This window comes from Cynocephalus volans, chromosome 14 (assembly GCF_027409185.1).
Source record: "Cynocephalus volans isolate mCynVol1 chromosome 14, mCynVol1.pri, whole genome shotgun sequence".
NCBI classification, from domain to species: Eukaryota; Metazoa; Chordata; class Mammalia; order Dermoptera; family Cynocephalidae; genus Cynocephalus; species Cynocephalus volans.
Window position 1 is genome coordinate 71037977 of NC_084473.1, and position 16013 is coordinate 71053989.

A 16013-nucleotide genomic window follows, 5' to 3' on the forward strand; every position below is an offset into this window, starting at 1 on the left:
TTGGAAGGATCCTTGTCAAATGGTTAACAATGGTTACTTCTGAGCAGAGGAATGAGATTGTTGTGTGGGCAGGATTTAAGAGAATTTCACTGTATTGGAGCTTGGAGCTAATTAGTGTAGTAAGAGCACAGTCTGTGGAGCAACACTACCAGGTTTTTAATCCCAGCTCCGTCCTTTACTAGCTGTGGGCCTTGAGTAAGTTACTTAATCTCTCACCACCTTTGTTTTCTTCAGGAACACTAATAGCATATAGCAATTAGAGTAATGCCTAGAATATAAGATATACTCTGATAGTACTAGTTATTAAATTCAAAATGAGAAATATGACTTTAGTAACTTTAAAAACAATTTTTAAAAAAGAAAGTAAATTATTCAAAGCTCTCCCAACCAGAGACATCATCATTGATATACTGATGACTACCATTCTAGATCTCAGTGTGCATGTATGTACATGTGCATGTGCCTGCACTTTACATCAATGGTACCACCAAGGCTTTAAATGCATAAACCTAATGGACATCCCTTCAAGGCTATAAGTAGTTGTATCATTTTAAAGTCTTTTTAGTATTCCATTGCATGAATGTACTGTAATTGATAAAAATAGTCCTTAATTGGTGGACATTTAGATTATTTCTAATTATTCTTTATTATAAACAAGGCTGGTTTGAACATCTTTGGCCCCTGCCCCATAATCTCTTTAGGATAAACTCTCGGAACTGCAACAGCTGTGTCTGCACATTTTTACATTTATGACGTACATTGCCAAACTGTTCTCCAGAAAGCTTGTGTCAGCGTACACACCCACCAATGTGCACAAGACCTCACATTTCCCTAAAGTCTCTCAAATTCTAGTATTTCATCCTTTTTTTACCTTTGTTTATTTGGTGATTGAAAAATTATATCACATTTGTATTCTTTTGATTACTAGTGAGGTTGAACATCTCCTTTGTCAGATTTCCTCCTCATGTAATTGTGTGAGTACTTTGAATTATCAATGTTTAATGTTTTGATTCAATACATTTATATGAGACAAGTTAACCCAGCATCTGGCGGGGCATTTGGGGATTAGATGGACACAGGATATAGGGATATTTGATTAGAGGAGTCCTGGGAGGTGGAAACCTAAAATATGGAGGCTGGAGCCAGAGACCAGATGGACGCTTGCTGTGGAGACTTACCAAGTTATAGCTGACTTTTTTCGTAGGAAAAACTGTTTTGGGGAACATCATTTTAATTATGGTATATCCAAGTCTGTATGATACCAAGAGTAAGGTTTTTCTAAATGTTGCATTAACATAAGCGTTTACAAGGAAGAGATCAAAGGACAAGTCCAAATGTTTTGGGTGAGAGGATGTTCAACTTTTCTCCCTGAAGGTCTTTTGTCCTGTTCAGATTTCCTCTTTTCCTTTTTGCTCAAAAACACACAAGATAAGTTATACTATTCCCTTGCTACTGAAGACCCTTGTGCTACTTCATGGCCTTACCCTATCCCCTAAAGGTGTGATGTGGCCCAGTGCATGGGGCCACTTAGGCTGGTTGCTCTCTTCACTGTCTTACAAACATCCTGGGCCAGACATTCTCAGGCAACTCTCTCCCCTGACATCCCAATATTCAGCTTCCAGCCTATACAAATGCAGCTGCCCCTGGAAGAAGTGGACGAGAGTATGCCTCCTCTTTGAAACATCTTCTGTTGACTCCAGATAGCAAAAACAAGCAGTCCTCTCTGCCTCCTGCTTATTTGTGCCATGATATGCACACACCAAACATTAGTTCCATACACACACAGACAAGGGTACCAAGCCACCTGAGCACAGTCTGAAGGAAAGCAACGTTACCTGTCTCCAGTATGAAAGCAATGCCAGAACTAGACCTTACTACCAGAATCCTGAAAACTTGATTTAAAAAAATCCAGGATACTAGACAATTTCACTAGGGATACCTCTCTAGTCCCCTTTGCAACTGTTTAATGAATCTAGATGTTGAGCCATTAAGACTGTGACCTGGAACTTAATTTTGTGTTTTTAATGGCTATAGCTAGAAATTGAGTTCACTTTCACCTTGGGTGGAACAAGGAAACATGAAGAACCAAAGATCAAGAGCAGCAGTTTTCAACCTTAGCTGTCCATTAGAACAACCTGGAGAGATTTTTCAAAAATACTTATGCCTGGATGGTTACCTCACTATGAGGATGGTCTGGCCACGAAAGCTCTCGGGTTATTTGGCTGTGCCCTGAGGGCTGAGGATCCCCTGCTCTGTAGTTACATAGAATTGTGTGATGCAGGGAAGTTCAACTAGTCTGGGGTCCCAATGCAGTCAAACATAGCCTTGTACAGATGGGTCCCATTCTCCTTATACAAGAGGGGACATGGACTCTTTTCCTTAGAAAGGCTCTGAGAAAACCAGCTGAAAAGGTAAAGTGGGACCTCTGGAGCCTCCTTTCTAGTATTTCTATGCTTTAGTTTCTCTGATTTTATAACTTGAGTCTATTTACAGTACATACTCTACACTAGTGCATCACAAACTTTAGTGTGCATGGGGATCTTGTCAAAAAGCAGATTCTAATTCAGCAGGTCTGGGATGGGGTCCAAGAGTCTACATTTCTAATAAGCTCCCCGGGGTGCCGCTGCTGGTGGTGCAGATCACCTCTGAGTTTTGTGTAGAAAGTCCTCTTTTCTCTGCCCAGCGATAGTGCCACTTTCTCCACAAAGCCTCTCCCAGTTATCCTGTTTATTTCTCCTATAACAAACACCCCAGGACAGTGGTTCTCAAACTGGAGCACACCTGGAATCACCTGGAAGGCTTGTGAAAATACAGATGGCTAGGCTCCAGGCCTCAGGTTTCTGATTCAGTAGTTCCGTGGGTGGAGGGGAGGGTTGTTAAGAATTTGAACATTTCTGAGGAGTTCCTGCTGATGCTGCTCATCAAGGGACCACACTTTGAGAGCCACTGCCCTAGGACGATGATTCTTAAACTTGGTTGCACATAAGAATACTCTAGATGCTTTTAAAATCTTGATATCTAGGTCATATCCTAGACCAATTTACATCAGAATATCTGGGGCTGACTCAGGCAACTCTGTAAAGTTCCTGGCTTCTCAGGCTCAGAGCCTAAAATAACAACTAATCATAGTTAATCCTGCTTTCCGATTGTCTTGATATATTACAAATACCATACAGACATCAAGCTTCCTGAGGATAGGGACTATTGTTTCCTCTCTGGGGTCACCTCCTGGTCCCCTGCACAGATCATCCCTTATTAAATGCTAGCTCCCTCCTGCTTGAAGGTAGCAAAACCTCGCTGATCACTTTCGGTGAAGTCTGGCTAAGAGGAAATGACTGGGGAAAAAGGGCTTGAAACCCATTTGGTTTAAGTATACCTCAAAACCTCAGAATGTCTAAGCAATGATCCTCACAGTCCAGCTGAGCAGGAGCTGCCTCCCCATGGAAATGCACAGTAATACACTTGTAGAGTCTTGCAAAACGTCAGACAGGACTCAGATAAGCCTGGACCCAACTCTCAAATTATGGAAAATTCAGGGGATAGAGGAATGTGAAAAACACCACCACAGAGATGCAATGAGCAAAATCCAGAATGTGCAAAACTGTGCAGGACAAAGGATGCAGCTTCTTCAATAATAACTGCAAGGGAAAAATAAAGGAGGGGGAGCCTGTGGATTGAAAATGATTTCAAAGAAATCATTTCATTTTAATAAAATCATTAAAAATGATTTCTCAAATGCCCTGGGTGGACCAATTGTATTTTTAAAAACATATGAGGTTTCATGAAAAATACGGTCATTGTCTGGATAATTTGATAAAATTAGGAATTCCTGTTATTTTTTTTCAGATGTGACAGTGGTATTGTGGTTATGTTAAAATGAGAGAGGCCTTACCTTTTAGAGACACATGGTGAAGTATTCACAGATGAAATGAGACGGTGTCCGGGATGTGCATCAACATGATGTACTATGGGTGTATGGAGAAGTGGGTGGGGACAGAGCAGCAGGACTGGCCATGAATCTGGCAACTGTTGAAGCTAGGTGATAGGCATGTGGGAGTTCATTCTACTACATACTATTTTCTTATAAATTTATATTTTCCATAATAAAATTCTTAAGCATTTTCTAGAATGAGTAAAGGAAAAAGCTCTTTAAAAACCCTCTGGCCAAAGCCAGGCTTAAAAACACGTGGAAGCCTGATAAAATGGTTAATGTGTAATCCCAAGCAACTCATTGCAAAGTGACCTTTATACCATGGTTGGCTTCAAAAAGTGGGGAATTAGAGTTGGAGAAGAAGGTCAAGTGGAAAGAAAATCTCCAGGCTGGAAAAGGACTTTCAGGGATGTCTCCCAGGCCTAGGTGGTGGTGTAGTCTCCCACGTCTGTTTGTGCCAGCAGTGGGTGCCAGGTGCCCCTCCTCAGGCTGGGATGGAGCTGAAGTCACGTGTCACAGAAAGCAGCTCTCTGTCACGCAGAGGGAGGTCCAGAACTGAGGGCTGTTCTGTGCCTAGTAACTCGGTCACAGATATGATTAGAGCACGTTGCTGTTCAATTAATACCAAGAGCAGGAGAGAGCTCATGGGACTAGCCACCAGGTACAGCCAAGGCTTCCAGTGCTCAAACCTCAGGATGTGAGAAGAGGAGATTCTCCTTCAAGGAGGATCTGGAAGGGCTAAAACCAAGATTCCTGAATTCTAGTTCCTTCCTCAGATGGAGACTTAAATGATAACCCCCAATGATCCCACCCTGGCTAGAATATGTGTGAGCAGCTCTCAACCTTGGCTGCATTAGGGTCATCTAGGAGCTTCTGACAAATTTCTAAATACTGGCGGAAGCTCTCAGACTAATTACATCAGAATCTCAGGGGATGGAGAATCAGACATCAGTGTTTTTTAAGAGGAAGACACAGATCTGTGAGAAGACAAAACAAAGAGCTGGCCATTATGTGATTAATAAGAGTAAAATCTGGAGAATATATACAAACATTGTGATCTGAGGAAAGGTCCTTTCTTTCTATACTTATTTTGCATATCATTATCATTAAACTGCATCCTGGTTAGTTTGTTTGCAAAAGGAAATTCCCATCAGGGCATCCTAACGTAAAAAAAAAATTTAAATGTAATCTCCTATGTAATCGCCTATGGAATGTAACGCTTAATTTTGAAGCTATGTTGCCTCTAAACATTTAAGAATTATATTTCTGTAAATTTGTTTCTTACATGAAGTTAAGTTTACTTACCTAGAATTTATAAAGTATGTACCCCCACTATGGTCACTCTATCTATGTGGCCTCACTGACTTTATTCTGTAACTTCCCCACCCCATTCCATCACTCATTATCCAAAAAACTTGATTTCTATGTATTAGTTTCAAAGCATCAAGATGTATTGTTTTTGCTTTTTGCCTAAGGACTGCTTGTATTAATTTCTGCAATTCTAACAGATTTGTTTCTTAAAAGTAATCTGAATAGGAGTTTTTCTTCATTATCCAGAAAAGCTATTTAACTTTACATACAAGTCATATCGCGACCCTGAACTTCCCAGCAGAAACTGAAGACCAGTGTTAATTCACTTATAAACCAATTAAGAAGTTTTCTAGAGATTTCTGAGGAATCACCAGATATTCCTGGGTTCTGTCTTTGACAAAGTTACCGAGAAATGATCCATGGGAGGAAAGTCCTTCTAAAGGAGAACACCTAAGTGAATCCTGGCCCATTCTTACAATTTATTTGGCAAATTCGTATTACATAAAAGCACATAAATAAAAATAAGTATGTGAAATAGTGTAACAAGTTGTTTCTACAACAGATTAAAACTACACATACGGTGTGTATGTTCACAAACCAAAGTTGGCAGTGAATTTGAAAGATTATAAAGTATAAAAGACTGAGTGGGCAGGCATGGCTCAAGGGTGGACACACATACAGAGAAGTTTAGAAGGTACCAGGAGGGGCTGATGAGCACCTGAAAGGCCTCACAGGCCTCTTGGGGTACCCACCCCAATCCAGACTCAGAAATTTGTCTCTTTAGTGTCCCAGAGATGATTAAGGTCCAGGGATGTTGATTAATGCTAACCAAGTTTACGAGGGCTGATGTATAAACCCCAAAGTCAATTTATTTAATTTACAGTGAGGTTTACGACATGAGAGGGGTTAATTCCTCTCCTCCTCCAGTGTTTGCATTCTTTCCTTATAGGCAGATGTACAGGGCAAACCAAATTATCATCAGAGAGCTGCTGAATACAGAATCAGAATGAGGCACATTAGCTAAGTGATTCAAAGTTAAATAGACTCAGGATAAGATGTCTGGGAACCTCCATATCTGCAGGTGAGATATGCCTGGTATTATGACCGGGCAGGTGGGGTCCTCTGTCTTAGACTGCTCTGGAATGAACTCCACACTCTTCCATGGCTGAAAGTCTCTCCTTTTGCTGGCCTAGGAGCCTCAGCTAAGGGCCTTAGGTGATGCAGTGCAGTTTGGGTATTACTAGAGAACCACTTCTTCCCAGAAAGTGATAACTGCAGTGGTGCTGCTGGTGGGGATGGGGCAGAAGCATGGCATTCCAGGCAGTTGTGGAATGCCACGGGGCAGGTTCTGCTCCCAAGCTCATACATTCGGTGAAGGTCCATCCTGCTGCACATCACATCTTCATTAAGGGATGAGGGGGATCCACAGCCAGGTCAATGCAGCCAGACAAAGCTACCGGTCAATTTGGAACTGGCTCCTTCAGGAAAGGCTTCTGGAGCCAAAGCTCTCTGAGGGCCACTTGCTTGTGTGTCCAGGAGGTATTTGTAATTACCTCATGGGACTGTCATTTACAGACTTGTCTCCCTCAGAGCCTGCTGGCACCTTCTCCTCACTGCTTGTCAGGAGAGGCTCTCCCCTCACCGAGGTGTGCCCACCTCCACTATTCAAGGCCGAGTTCAAAGGCCACCTCCTCCCTGACGAAGCCTCCCCAGGGGCCCAGGCTGGGAGTATTCCTTCATCTGATTCCCATTGCACTTGGCGTCATTTCTCACATGCCACTTAATGGCAATGGCTAAAGCTTGCTGAGTACTTCCTGTGTGCCAGGCACTATGCTAAGCACTTTACATGTATTATCTCATTTAATCCTCAACTCTGTCCCACAAGGTGGGTCTGTTACTATTCTCATTGTTCAGGTGAGGAGACTGAGACCCTTAGAGGAGAGGAACCTGCCCAAGGTCATGTAGCTTAGAATGAGACAGGGTTTGAGGGCAAGTCTTTGGACTCCAGAGCCTATGTTTTCACCACTTCGAGCCCTGGGTTTTAGTTAGCTGCGTATATGCGCACACACCTGCCTTTTACGCTAGATCACGGGTCGCAAAACCATGGGCTGCAAGCCCCCACAGCCTGTTTTCATACGGCCAGCTAGCTAAGAATGGTTTTTACATTTTTAAAGAGTTGTAAAAAAGAAGAAAGGGGTAGGGGGCAGGATCATTTGTGAGCAAAAAGCTTAAAATATTTTCTATCTGGCCCTAACAGAAGAAGTTCACAGACACCTGTTCTAGATCATAAGCACTGTGAGAACAGATCCACACCTTACTCATTTTAATTCTCCCACAGGACCTAACACAATATTCCCTCAGCTGTTTTTAGGATAAAATAAGAAAGGGTAGAAAAGACAACCTTTCCAAAGCTCTCCTAGATCCACAGATTAGAGCTTTCACCTTTCTGTTGCCCTGGAAATTGATGTCATGCTGCAGTGACATCAGTAGATCTCCATGTACAAAACAGGGTGTGGTCTCCTTCAAGGGGAGGGTGAGTTTACAAAACGCCACCACCAATACTCTCATGGGCAACTTGAAGAATTCTGAAAGTTCTGGTTGGCATTAGAGGCACAACTGTGGCCAAAGGATTGATTACATTAAGTACATACCTTCACTACTACAGATGTGTGAAAGACATTTCGGGTGTCCACTTTGCCTGTCATCCATGGGGATGTGTTCCCCAGGATGTGACCAGCCCTCCCATACCTGCTCATAACTCTGATCTGAGTCACAGTGACAGGGTAATCAAAGTTGCACAGATCAGATTCTCTCTAATTCCAATAATTTGGAATTGGAATTGAGGAAGAGTCACACACTGTGGGGTGGTCCCTTGAGTAGAGTAGGTAAACATGGAAGCTGAGGATTGGCCAGGGACAGTGAGAAGCAGAGGAATCCAGCTGTGAAGAGTAAAAAAGATGCCCCAAGAGAGGCAGACACCAGAAGCAAATAAAGAGGACAGGCTGGCTTCCCAATCCAGCCCTTAAGAGATCTGACTGCTCCTGGGTACCATGAGGCCACCTCAGAATTCTACTGATGTCCCCACCTTTTGTATAAGTTAGCTTGAGCGGGCTTCTGTTACTTGCAGCCTAAGATGTCCTGACAATGACAGTAGCATTTCTCTCCCCCTTGGGCACCATACACAGTCCCTGACAGCTCACTTGAGATTAGGCTGTAGGAGCTGGAGCTGGACATACCACATGGGGGCGCTGAACCTTAGCAAAAGAGTGCTGTTGTCAAAGGATTTTCAGGGGGACTATTCCTTTGGCATCTCTAGAGTTTGCTGGCTCTGAACCTAAAAAGATGAGAGAAATAACCACCAAAATCAATGTGTAGACCTTGTTTGAATTCTAAGTTGTACAAACCAACAGCAAAAAAAAAAAAAAAAAAGTTTTTGAGATAGTAAGAGAAATTTGAATCTAGACTGGATATCTAATCATATTAAGGAATTATTCTAGATTTTGTTAGGAGACATAAGGGCATTGTGGTTGTGTTTTCAAAAGAAGTCTAATTTCATAGGGATTTGTACTAAAATTTTACATCATCTGGGATTGTCTTTAAAACACTCCAGCAAAAGCAAACAACAAAATAAAATCCCTAAAGGCAAACACAGAGAGTGGTGGAATTACGCACTGATGAAGCTGGGTGATGGGTACATGAGGGTTCATTACACTATTCTCTCTACTTTTTGTATTTGAAATTTTTCATAATAAAAAGTTAAAATATATACATATATATTTATATATATAAAAAATTCATATGGATAGAGTGGGGGTCCTGGCATGGAGGTGTTCTGAGGGAGGGGTTACTCCCCTCCTGATGACTGAGGAAGCTTTCTAATCTAAGGATGTCTTGGCTAGGAGGAGGTGGTCCCTGCTACTGACCACCCTCCAGGGGTTCTAAGGAGATGCCAGCAGTGATGCCCCATCTGGGAAGGGCTCCCTGAGTACTCTAGTCCCTGCCATCTCTCCTCAGCTACCTAGCCTTCCTGTCACACTCACTGCCAGCTGATCTGATCTTACCATGGCCTTGCATCAATGCCGGGCTGTTCCCATACATGTGACCTGTGAAGGTCTCTCAGGCAGCCCCACCCTGGGCTGTGTTAACTGTTAAGTGATCACTAAGTCCCTGGGGACCAAAAGTACTTAGCATAGCCCCCATTCTGTGTTCACACAGCTAGCAGGTGAGAGTGTTGGCTAGAACCCAGGGCCTCTAAGCCTAGGGGAATCTTGCCCTCTTTTACCTGGGACTTGACCCAGGTTCTGATTCATATAAAAATTCCTTTTTCTTGCCTGAGCAGTATAAGCCTTGGGTATCAGTATTTTACTAGTGGAGAGAGAGGGAAGGACCAAGTTAGATAGTGGATGTAAAAGCAGCTTGAAAATAAAAAGTTGTATAATTGTTCAACCTTATTTTAAGGTTGACTTCCCCACCCGACCACAAATTTCCATGCATAACTCCACCATAATAAAACAACATCCATGGCCCCGGAGCTTGGAACTGCTCACCTGGCTCTGGTATACCAGCAATCCGCAGCTCCTATAGTCAGCTTTTCCACCACACTTTGCTCTTCAAACCACAGAATAGCCCAGACCTCGCTCAGCTCCTTGCTAGGAGCCCGTCCACCTGTGCCCAGGGCCCTGCTCCATCCAGCAGCCCCCTCAGCTTCATGCCCCTTTAAACCCCGTCTTTCGTTTGGCCCCTTCTCAGCACTCAGTATGCTCAGGTCTCTCTCACCCTCAAAAACAAAAACCAAAGATCTCCCTTGACCCCATGTCCCCCTCGAAAGACTTCTTTAACTTTGCAGACAAGTGTCTTGGAAGAGCTGTCCAACTGGACCCCCTCCTTCCTTTTGACTTTCTTCTCAACCCACTGCCACCTGGCATCTGCCCCACTGTTCCCCGAGACTGCTCCAGTTGCTCCATCCTGTGGAAACCCTTCGTTCTCCCCCCACTTGTTGGCCGCTCCTCTGTCTTGAATGTCTCTGCCCTGGTTTCCAGGATGAAGCCATCCCTTCATTCATTCCCCTCCTAGCACTCCCACTGCTCCTTCTCTGTCTCCACTGTAGGTTCTTCTTTCTTTGCCCACCCCTTACATGTTGGAGTTCCTTACTCTGTCCTGGGCTCTCCATTCACTTCACAGGCCTTGGGGACAGTCTTACCCTCTTCTGTGAGCTTAATTCCCATCTAGATGCTGATGCCTCACAAATCTACGCTCTCTGCTGAGCTCCAGACCTCTCTGTCCACATGACGACCTGCTGGACATCTTTAGGTGAAGTCATGGAACTCATCATCAACCACCCCCAAAACAAAACAAAAAATACCCAGCACAACAAAACCTTTCTACTCTTTCTGTGTTTCCTAAACTGCTACCACAAGGCACATGGGCATCAGCCCTTCTCCCTTACATGCCATCTGTCATCAAGTCCTGTCCATTCTCCCTTTTAAATTATGTCTTAAATCCACCCCTTCTCTTTAGCCCCACTGCCAGCATCTTGGTCCCAGGTCTCATCATCTCTCCCCTAGATCAGCCTCCTAACTGGTCAAGTCTTGCCCTTTTTATCCATTCTCCACACTAAAGCCAGATGATCTCTCTCAAACACAAACACGATTCTGCCCCTTTCCCACCTAAAACTCTTCAGTCATCTTCCAAGGCTCTCAGCATCAAGTTCAAACACAACATGGCCTGCATAGGACCTGTGTGATCAGGCCCTGCCACTCTCCGCCGCTTGCTCTACAGTCCAGCCACAGCGAACTTCTGCCCGTTCCTCAATGTTTGCCCTGTTCTGGGACCCTCTTCCTCCTTCCCTATCCTCTCCTAACTCTGACTCATCCTTCAGGTCTCATGTGAACCCCTCTTCCTCCTGGAAGCCTTCCTTGACCTCTCCTGTCTGGGTTAGATGCCCTCATGATGTGCTTCACAGCACCCCCATTACCACATGCCTACTTATTTGCCTTTGTGCCCCATTAGACTGAGAACCCAACTAAGCAGGGACAGCATCTGCCATGTTCCATTTTCGTATCTCTAGCACTTGGCTCAGGGCTTGCAGGCAGCAAGCACTTAGTAAATATTAGTTGAATTCATGAATGAAGTTTGCTGACTTCTGCAGTGGGAGCTCTCAGATTCCTACTCTGCTTTACACATTGTGTGGGCAGCTCTGGCCCCAGAAGGTTGACTCCAGATGGGTGGTGAGACCAGAGGGCTGGAATGCATTCTGCCCCACACTAAGAAGGGAAAGGATGCTAGGAGGGCATGATATGAGATCTTCCACAGGAGCAGTTTCAGGGCTGAGACAGAAAGTCCAGGCTTTCTCCTCCGTCCCATATGGAGTGAGAAAGCGTCCCTGTCTGCGTGTGGAGAACCATTCAGGGCTTCTGGAAATGTACTGATGTGGTGTGACCCAATAAGCTGACCCACTCCTCCTGCCCCTCTTCCTGCCCTCCCCTGGTCACCACAGGAATGTTCTCAGAGCATATGTGTCTCCTAAGAACCTTCTGAAAAGCTCATGTTTTTCGTCTGCTCTGAGTTGAGATCAGAGGCAGCTTGGATCTGGAATTTGCTTTCAGAGCTCTTGGAAGGAGCTAAGCTCTGGTTATTTCTGAGTAACCCCAAAGGGCCCTCCACACTTGGGACGGTTCCAGTGTGTATCGTTCTCATTCCCGCCCCGGCCCTTGCAGTCAGATAGAGGTGAGCATGAGAGAGGATGGAATTCTGGGTAAATTGTTTGTTCACAGCAAGGCGGTTGCTCCCACCCCACCTGATCCAACCCTGCCTTCAGGCAAGGTCATTATCAGCAAACAGCAGCTGAATTTCCCTCATGGGAATGCTAAAGAGACAGAATTAATAAAAATCTATCTTATTAGCAGCCTGACCTACCAGCATTGATCACATTAGAAATGACGCTGCACACACAGTCCCCATTATGTGCACGGGGCAAGGCTCTGCAGAGCTCAAAAAGCCATTTAAATCCGTCTAGGAGTGACTCCTCCGAGGGCCTGAAACATCCCCCAAACTAATAACCCCTGTCAAAGCACTGCCGGGGAAAATTCCTTGCGGATTTGAGATTTTTACTCTGTTAATCTCCTAACTCAATAAAGCAAACACTCCCTGCAGCAAATTAAATACTTTTATTAAAGGGTCCCCTCCTCCATTCTCTTTGATGTGGGTATCGTTGGGCCTGTAACCCTCCTGGGTCCTAAGTTGTCCCCCACTCCCCATCTTTTTCTCCTGTTATTCCTAGGAGGCCCAGAACCCACTAGGATTTGCTAGTGATTTGCTAGGATTCTTAGACTCTGGAAACTTCTGAGACCTCTGGCTTCCCTGAGTGGATCCCATAGCCTGTCAGCTGAAGAAAATGCTTCCCATTCTCTTGTGGAGGTGACAGGCCCCAAACAGGTGTCACTCAAGCACCTCTGGTCTTGCAGTTTCCCTGGAGGAGGACCCAGAAAAACTGTTCAAGCCATGGTGACTTTTTGGCCAAACCCTTCTTCTGACTTCACTAGGGCTTGCTGGTTATACTTTGAACAGTTAGCTGAAACCAGATGGGGTCAGCCAGAGAGATTAAAGGAGGGTGAGGCAGAAGTAGAGAAAGGGGACTCGAGGTGGCGAGGCCCTCAGCTCCTCTCCCACTGCTCTCTGCCCCCAAGTTGGCCCTCATGCTGCTCCTCTCTGGGATCTGCCTAGAACTGGGCTCAGCCGTTTTAACTTGTAGTCACCACTCTCCTTTTACTGTTGTTTTGAGCCAGGTTATCCTGAGGCCCTTCTGGGTCTCCTCAGATGCTGTCCTCAAAAAGCCTGCCATGCAGGGAAACCGACCACTTTGCAAATGGGGACTGCCAGGCTCCTTTATATTTTAGGAGGGGCCTCCTTCTAGAAACATCTTCATCTATAGCTGATCAGTTTCATCACTGGGTCTGTGGTGTGGAAAGCTCAATAGACCCATACTCAGAGAGAACAGAAATAGTGTATGTTTTGTCTGTGGTGACAGTCAGGTGTCTGAGGGCCCTGAGGTCTTCTCAGCAGGGGCTCCATGGGTGCGTGTAATGGGCCCTCATGGTGGGTCTGGTTCTGGCAAGTATTACCAGGGGTTCTGGGTGCAGACCCTGTCTTGGGTGGGGAGAAGGCATCCTCTCCTTCCTGGGCCTATGAGAAGCTGGGGTTTCCCAGCTTTCTTCTCTATTTGCCCAGGACAGGCAGTGAGTGGCTTCAGGCCCCAGCCCCTTAGAGGCATTAAGCCACAATAGCTCAGGTCATTTGAAATGTCCTCCCCGCTTTTGTCAGCTTGGATAGCTGTCTGGGGCTATGCAGCTGTCTGCATTTATCTCCCACCCCAACAGAATCACCTCCAGACCTATGTTCTCCCCTGGAAATCAAAACAGAGTCCCCAGAAGTTGGAGAGGGGATGAGAGGTGGCTAAGAAAATGAGCAGAGCGTGAGAAAGTACATAAGCCCTCACGCTGGGGAGTCAGACAGGCCTGGGCTGGAGCCCAGACTCAGCTACCTGCATGCTCTGACACTTGGCATGCTATTTGCCCCTCTGAGCCTCAGTTTCCTATCTATGAACCGGGGATAATAATAGTTCCTGTCCCCTCAGGGTCACTGTGCTGCTTGAATGAGATGAGCCTGCAAATCGTTCAACACAGTGAGTGTTCCATGAATGGGCTGATGGGAAAAGACTCAGCGGCTTCCACACGGGGCCTGGGCCCAGCCACATGGCTGGGGATTCATTGCTCTCTGAGGCCTGGGGAATTTGTTAGTCAGTGGCCTTTCCTCCAGATACTCCTGTGGGAGAGATGGAGGGGAACCTGGGCATGTGAAACCTGCTCTTCTCGCTCTGTGCAGCAACTGCCAAGGCGAGCGAGGGAGGTGGGTGAGGGAAGAGCCCAGGCCAAGGCCGGGGAAGCTGTCAGGTTCTAGGTGTCACAGTGGCCCCATGCAGAACCAGTCCTGGGCACAGCTGGGAGTCAGTCTGTGTATTCTCAGCTGGGGTGCTATTGCCCCCAAGCAGGTGAAATTTGCTCTCAGGGGAATAAAAAAATTTAGATATTGCAGTGATTTGGGGTACTCCAAAGCTCAACCCTACATGACAAATCTTATTCCTTACTATTTAATTTCTCTCATTAGAAAGAAGTTAAATTAAAATTTAATTTAATAAAGTTAATTTAAATCAAATTCAATTTTTTTCTTCTGGGGGTGGGGGCCTAAGGCCAAAAGGTTGAGAAACATCCATCAGTATGGTCTGTGTTCCAGACTCTCTCGACGTCCTTCCCTGGGTCCCTCCTGCTGCTTCTTACCAAATCCTTCCTTCTCCTTGGGCTCTGAGGCACCTGGCACTGCTGACCAGACCAGTTCAGTTCAGGGTTCACGCTGTCCCAAGCACGAGGGATGTGGGCAGCACCAACCACTCCTTACCTTGACCCTCCCTTGGCTCCTGTGGCGTCAGCATGTGGTTCCCCTCCAGCCTTCTGGCTCTCCTATTCCTTCTACTATCCCTTCATATGGGACTCTCTCTGCTCCCCACACCTTCCTCCATGACTCCAACTCTGCAGCTCCGTTCTGCTTTTCCAGTCCCAAATTCTGCCCAGTCCCTTTTCTTCAGCAGCCCATTAGACCTCTTCATCTGGATTTTTCCTGCCACTGAGACCCAGTGTGCCCAAAACACATTCTCCTTCCTCCAGGAAGCCCTCCCTGTCTCTCTCGCCCACTTGGTACTTTCCCTTCTACAGCATTAGTTGGAATCATTTGACGTTATAGAATATGTGCCCTTATTTTCTTCTCTCAGGGTCTAATGTGTGAACATTCTATCTTTCCACTTGGATTTTAATTTTGCAATGTTGAAGACACAGCCATCATTTTTTGTTTGCTCCTTAGGGTCCAACACAGTTCTGGACACCAAGGAGGGCAGGGAGGTCGTCTTTGTGGACCAGGAAGCTCCCTGGCAGAACTCAGGTTGGGAGGTGCCACTTCCCACCAGGAGGGTCATCTCAGCCTGGGCCTGGGAAAGCTGCTGTGGGAGATTCCGCTGGCTCCCTCCTGGGGCCCCAGCTCACCTGGCCGACTCCTTCCACTCCATCTGGTCTCCGTCATGCTGGAGAGTGTCCATCTCTGTGAAGAGGGTGGGGTTGGGAGCCTCATCTTCCTCCCCCAGGATGTCCTGGAGCTGCTCAGCAGCTGGAGACCCTGCAAAAGGGAGGGTGGGAGGTTCTGCTGAGTTCCCCATGGACAGCAGAAGGGTCACAAAGCCAACACAAATGGAGCAGGAGCCAAGTGCAAAGGAAAAGTACTTCCTTAGTATTAGTAACATGAAGACCAGTGCCTGGGCAAAGCTGGACTCACATCACTGTGAGGTGGACATGGGCAAGGCATTCTTTGAGATAAAAGAGATAAAAGGATTTAGTCTGCATTCAGACTCCAGGGTCTTGCAGATGACAGTGAAGAAGAATGAAAAAAGCCTGGGCAGCAGCAAGAACAGGAACAGAATAGAAAAGAGAAATGAGAAGCATCTGACCTAACTCCAGCATAACAAACACAGAGGGATCCCTTTTCCTGCTAGGTCCAAACCAGTCAACTCACAGCACTGGTGTTGAAGAGGCTGTCAGCCACATGAAAGGGTGTGCTTGCACTAGTGGGCCACATGGGCCACCTTTCCTGAGCTGACAGCCTGTTTCCTGAGCTCGCAGCCTGCTTTCCAACTACCCACTGGAAGTCACCTCCTGGATGGCGCTCAGGCACC

General features: G+C 45.9%; 1 protein-coding gene across 1 annotated transcript in view; it reads right to left on the reverse strand.

The window, feature by feature from the left end:
* The window catches only part of SLC4A5 (solute carrier family 4 member 5), a 102705-nt gene that overhangs the window by 48927 nt on the left and 37765 nt on the right, over positions 1-16013 (reverse strand). Inside the window, exon 4 of the mRNA XM_063078607.1 lies at positions 15331-15460. Within this exon, the coding sequence (XP_062934677.1) occupies positions 15331-15460 (130 nt within the window). The remainder of the gene's footprint in view (positions 1-15330; positions 15461-16013) is intronic.